This window comes from Kryptolebias marmoratus, unplaced genomic scaffold (assembly GCF_001649575.2).
Source record: "Kryptolebias marmoratus isolate JLee-2015 unplaced genomic scaffold, ASM164957v2 Scaffold105, whole genome shotgun sequence".
Lineage (NCBI taxonomy): Eukaryota > Metazoa > Chordata > Actinopteri > Cyprinodontiformes > Rivulidae > Kryptolebias > Kryptolebias marmoratus.
Genome location: NW_023665839.1, coordinates 1 through 5,440, shown reverse-complemented (window position 1 = coordinate 5,440; position 5,440 = coordinate 1). Strand labels below are relative to the sequence as shown.

General features: G+C 49.1%; 2 protein-coding genes across 5 annotated transcripts in view; one reads left to right on the top strand and one right to left on the bottom strand.

Moving 5' to 3' along the window:
* The window catches only part of flr (fleer), an 8,180-nt gene extending 5,821 nt beyond the window's left edge, over positions 1 to 2,359 (top strand). For 2 of the 3 annotated variants that reach the window (XM_037974493.1, XM_037974492.1), the window contains 5 exons: positions 13 to 84; positions 797 to 900; positions 994 to 1,072; positions 1,526 to 1,655; positions 1,727 to 1,968. In XM_037974493.1, coding sequence (XP_037830421.1) covers positions 13 to 84; positions 797 to 900; positions 994 to 1,072; positions 1,526 to 1,655; positions 1,727 to 1,863 — 522 coding nt within the window. In that variant the 3' untranslated portion in view covers positions 1,864 to 1,968. Of the gene's footprint in view, positions 1 to 12; positions 85 to 796; positions 901 to 993; positions 1,073 to 1,525; positions 1,656 to 1,726; positions 1,969 to 2,028 lie in introns of those variants that run through there. The other variant, XR_005232895.1, reaches the window with a different exon arrangement.
* Positions 2,151 to 5,265, bottom strand: cunh16orf89 (chromosome unknown C16orf89 homolog; the record flags this gene model as incomplete). 2 transcript variants are annotated; one of them, XM_037974495.1, is given in 8 exon segments in its annotated part: positions 2,151 to 2,433; positions 2,513 to 2,718; positions 2,802 to 2,906; positions 3,288 to 3,450; positions 3,830 to 3,947; positions 4,040 to 4,190; positions 4,357 to 4,509; positions 5,034 to 5,265. In XM_037974495.1, coding segments are annotated over 8 exon segments (1,149 nt in total), but the record flags the coding sequence as incomplete, so codon positions are not given.
* Positions 5,266 to 5,440: the final 175 nt, after the last annotated feature.

The following is a 5,440-nucleotide window of genomic DNA, read 5'->3' as shown; positions in this document are numbered from 1 at the left end:
GTCCTGCTGCAGATCCTGAACGTCAGCGCCGTGGTCCTGGCCAACCTGTGCGTCTCCTACATCCTGACGAGTCAGAACGAGGAGGTAAGGTCACACGATGCCTTCAGGGTCAGTGAGGACTGTAGGACAGATGGGCTCTGAAACCAACACTTACTGTTGTTATAAAGAAATGAGAGGAAAGTTATGACAAATAAAAAAGCTGTTTTACTAACAGAGGCAGATATTTCCATGTTTGATAAGGTTTTATTTTCTGTGTTCAGATTTTTGGAACTATGGGTCCAAATTACTGAAACAAGCCCAGAAATTAAATCTGTAACTAAAACCTTTTTAATTTAAAGTAAGAAATGATGACTGGATTAAAGAGTTACTCACATCTTCACTAATAATAAATTATTAACTGGCAAGAAGTCCATGTATGACTGAAGGAAGGTGTTTATCCTGCTGATCCCCCCTGAATCAGTGGGAACACAGGAGTGGGCCCAGGAGAACCTGGTTAGTGCCCAGAATGGTTCCTCTGGACGCTCTTAGGCTAAAAACCAACACCTGGAAGCTCTCAGAGCTCAAAACTCCACCACTGAAAGCAGAACGATGCAGATCCCGACCTGAATCAGCAGAACAATCTCAGTCATCCACATGAGTTGTTTAGTTTCTGTGGGCTCTAACAGGAAGAGCCGAGCTGGCAGGGGGCTTCCTGTCCTTCACGGTGGCACACAGGCTCCGCCCCTTCGCGTCCTGACGTAGCTCCACTTTCTGTGATGAGTCGAATCAGCTGGTGTGGTTTAATGTCGCCCTGCAGGCTGAAGAACTGATGAGGAAGATCGAGAAGGAAGAGGAGCAGATCTCCTACGACGACCCGGACAAGAAGGTGTTCCACCTGTGCATCGTTAACCTGGTCATCGGGTGAGAATTAAAAACACGGACTTTTCTCTGCTGTTGGAAGTAAGCTGAGCTCTAAATCTTTACTTTTTCCTCGTCCTGTCCTGCTATTTTCAGGACGCTGTATTGTGCCAAAGGGAACTACGACTTCGGCATTTCTCGGGTCATCAAGAGCCTGGAGCCTTACAACAAGAAGGTATTTTACTGACACAAGTCGGCTCTTCTCCACTTAAATAAAAGCGTCTTTATCTCAAAACCACAGACAGGTCAGCAGCACACAAACAGGAGAAAAGTTCAGTTTCCTCACAGAAGAGCTGCTACTTCCTGTTTCTTCTAAACTAAGACTTATTAAAGTTTAAATCTAACAATCTGAGTCAGGTCCGCTTTAATCCTGAACCCGACGTTTAACCAATCAGTCTGAGGTACATTAAAACTAGGACTGTGGGATTTTTAGAAAGAACCGAGTTTCCTCTCCTGAAAACTGCAGCCAGGTCCGGTGAGTCCGGTCGGCCCAGCTGAGGACACAAACAGAACCATCCTCAAGAAAGTGGACCCTGGGGGGACCCTGGAGGGACCCTGGAGGGACCCTCCGATCCCCCTGATCCCCCTGATCTCTGTCTAAGGACTTTGTCTGTTTGTTTGTGTTGAGTTGGGGACGGACACGTGGTTCTACGCCAAGCGGTGTTTCCTGTCCCTGCTGGAGAACATGTCCAAACACATGATCATGCTGCGGGACGCCGTGGTCCAGGAGTGTCTTCAGTTCCTGGAGCACTGCGAGGGTGAGCCTCACAAACACGCCGCCCCCCGCGGGACGGGGACAAGTAAACTGACCTTTGACCCCTCCCTGCAGTGTATGGGAAGGAGGTCCCGGCCTTCATCGAGCAGCCTCTGGAGGAGATCCAGACCCACGTCGGGAAGAACACGGTGACCTACGAGGCCCGGCTGCTGAAGTCTCTGTTCTACGAGGTGATTGGCTGGAACAAGTGAGCCCTTCAGGGTCAAAGCCACAATTTATTATCCTGGTCCCGTTCTTCATTCTTTTATACTCAACAGCTGTAAACTAAATGTAAATAAATACACAGATGTTCAGACTTTATTGATTTTCTTTCATAAAATAATAACTGCACAACTTCTGTCACTCTTCTGTTTCAGAAACCCAAAGAGAAAACTGATCTGAAACATGATAACATTTACTTTCAATCTTAGTTTTGTGTTGCAGATTAAATGTTTCTCAAAGGAAACTTCAGGAATTTACAGAAAAAGCTACAAAAATGAACCTTAAAGCAGACTTTTATTTTGGTGAATAATTTCTGGATTTGAAGGCGTCGTCTTTATTCCACGAGGAGCTGAATGATTTGTTTTTAAGTTAAAGTTGATCTAAAACAAATAAAATCCCTCCAGATATAAAGGAAAGCGTAGTGAGGAAGACTCCGGTGAAGGGTTATCGCCTGCCTCAGGACAGCGGCCTCTTCGTTATGTCCTGTTCTGTCAGGTAAAAGTTCAGGTATCCTCCCAGAGCGCCCACCGCCACCGCCGTCATGTGACTGGAACAGCCGTCTATTGGACAGGAGACAAACAGGTAAACAACAACAACAACAACAAGGAGCCTCCTGAGGAAGAACCTCCCAGACGCCACCTTGTTCGAGCTCAGAGTCTGAGGATGACTCTCAGCTACTACCACGGCTGTCTGTAGCTCAGTATCTGTGTGTGTAAATGGGTTCAAACAGGGATGATGAAGATGAAGACCTGGGAGGATCTTCTCCCTCCTCTTCACCCTCCTGTGAGGCTGCAGCTGCAGCTGCTCCAGCAGCTCGTCTCCAATAATCTGAGAGACGATGTTTCCTGAAGACGACAAACACAAACTCACTGTCCTCGCCCTGAAAACATCTGGATCGTGTCTGAATCCAGATGTGGGTTCTACTCACTGTCCCTCCCGAAGCAGCCGACCTCCTCGTCCTGCATCCGGAGGATGTGCTGCAGCCAATCAGCTTGGTGGAAGTCCGAGAAGCCAGCCAATCCACAGATCAGGACTGAAAACAGGCAGGAGGAGCGAGGCTCAGAGGTGTTCACAAACTGATCAAAGCTAAATTCAGATTCATGTCGTCTGACAGAGCGCAAAGAAACTACATTTACAGGAAAAAAGGGAATCACTTCCTCTAAAACTACACTAAGTTAAAAAACACTTTTCTCATTTTAACTGACATGATGTTTCTGAATATTATAGGTTCTGACCAACTGGTCCAAATCTGTTTGTTCTCCAGGAGATTAACGGTCTGTGTTGGGGTATAAAAGGGTTAAATCTGGGCGGTACCAGCAGGCCGGTGTTCTCAGGAAGTCGGGGTACGTAATGACCAGGACTGATTTTGCTTCCTGAACACCAGGAGGATGGAGAACTTCTCCTGGTCACTCACTGTTCTCGATGAAGATGTCCACCGTCTGTTCAGTTAACCCACTGGTGACGATGTCCCGGTTGGCCTTCATCATGTTGGAGCAGAAGATCTCCTGGTAGTTCTGCTCCGTCATGTTGGTTCTGGTTGCTCGCATGTCGCCTTTCAGCAGGTCGTTGCAGCCTCTCTGAGCAGAAAACATCAGAAACAACAGCGGGTCTCACTGTGGTTTGGAAAAGGAACGTCTCATGGTGTTCCACAGGGCTCCTCCTTCGGTCAGAAACATTGTTACCCAACACATTATTACTAGATATGAATAATAACTGGAGGTCTGAGGACGTCAGGAGCAGTCTGGGACACATTTTAATTTAATAAATAAAACAATTCGATGTCCTAAATGTGAAGACAAGCAACAAAAACCCTCTCAGAGCAAAACAAGTCCATGTCCTCAATCCGGTTCAGGTCCAGATTCAAATCTAATTACAGTCGATTCATTCTGATTATAAGACAACGAGTCACAGCCAGCAGAACCAGAACCGGAGGACAGAAAGAAAGAAAGATCTCACCATCCTGCCGATCAGGAAGTAGAGCAGCTGGTGGGACAGGGAGTAGTGTGGACAACCGAAACGGGTCATGGTGTCCCGACACAGTTTGGTGACGATGCAAGGCGTCCCACTCATCTTCCTGTCCAAGAAGGGACAACGTTCAAGCATCTGCAGGTCCTCTCAGGCTACACGCAGAACAAAGCGAACAGGCCGGTTCTGATGGGTTCCTACCAGGTTCCCAGCAGCAGAGTCAGGCACTTGTCACTGAGCTGCTCGTCGTAGCACTCCGAGGTCATGGTGGACGGATAAACCAGACTGGGATCTGTGGAGCGCCGCTCCGGAGGGATCAGCCAGAACTTCCAAGTCAGCAGGGGCTCAAACTCTGAAAGGAACCAGCGATAAGAACCGTCAGAACTGTCAGAACCGTCAGAACCTCAGAAATGAGGTGAGGAGCAGTGAACCCAGACTTTGTCCTTCAGTTCTGGTTCTGATCCGGTCGTTGGACTCGTGACTCGTGAGCGGGACACCGTGTTGGACGGCTTTCTGACCTCTGTAGTACTTGGGGTCGTTCTGCTTCAGGGCGGCGACGGCCTTGTCCAGGCTCGGGTCCAAACGTCTCAGCAGAGCGTTGGCCGCGGTCCTCTGAGCCCAGCTGACCGGGTCGGTGTGGGGCCAAGTCCGGACCGCTTCCTTCAGCTCCGCTGAGGCACAAAACAAACCGCCGGGTCAGAACTCCTCGGAGGAGGATCTGATCCCATCATCGTTACTCGTTGTACCGAGAACAGGAAGTAACTAAAACTAACTTTGATTGGATCCAAACTTTTTAAATCTGCATTTATTCAAACTGAAGACAAACTGTTTGTTTGTTTGTTTATGTTTACAACTGAAATAAATTCTCTGTTTTATTTATTAGTTTTAACTCACCGGAAGTCTGACTTAAATTCATCCAGAAATAAAGAAAAGTTTAAATCTGACTTCAAACCGAACCGATGCGTTCTGCAGCTGCAGGCTCGGTTCTGGTTCCGGTTCTGGTTCCAGCTCCGCGGACCTGCAGCTGCAGGTGCGGGTCAGGCTCGGTTCCGGTCTGCGGACCTGCAGCCGGACCTGCAGCTGCAGGTTCGGGTCAGGCTCGGTTCTGGTTCCAGCTCCGCGGACCTGCAGCTGCAGGCTCGGGTCAGGCTCGGCTCGGGCTCCGCCTCGGGTTCCGGCTCGGTTCTGGACCTACCCTGCAGCATGGTGAAGCCCACCGCCCCGTCCAGGTTGATGTGCTCGTGCTGCCGCTCCAGGAAGGACACTCCTCGCGACAGGCTGCCCAGGATGTCATCGACCATCTCGGCCCGAGTCCCGAGCAGCCCCGCGGCGACCAGAACCAGGCCGAACCCCTGCATGTTGTCTGCAGCCTGCAGGTTCCGGTGTTGTAGGAGAATCTGTCCCCCCTCGGGAGCGCGCACTGCAGCAGAGTCAGATCCGGCCGTCCTCAGGCAGAACATCCAGACATTTCTGGGTAAAAACGACTCCACGTGATGGAGTTCATTTCAGTCAATTCATCAATAAAAACACCTGAAATAAACAACAAATAAAGCTGCTCTTAAATAAAAACACCTGAAATAAACAACAAATAAAGCTGCTCTT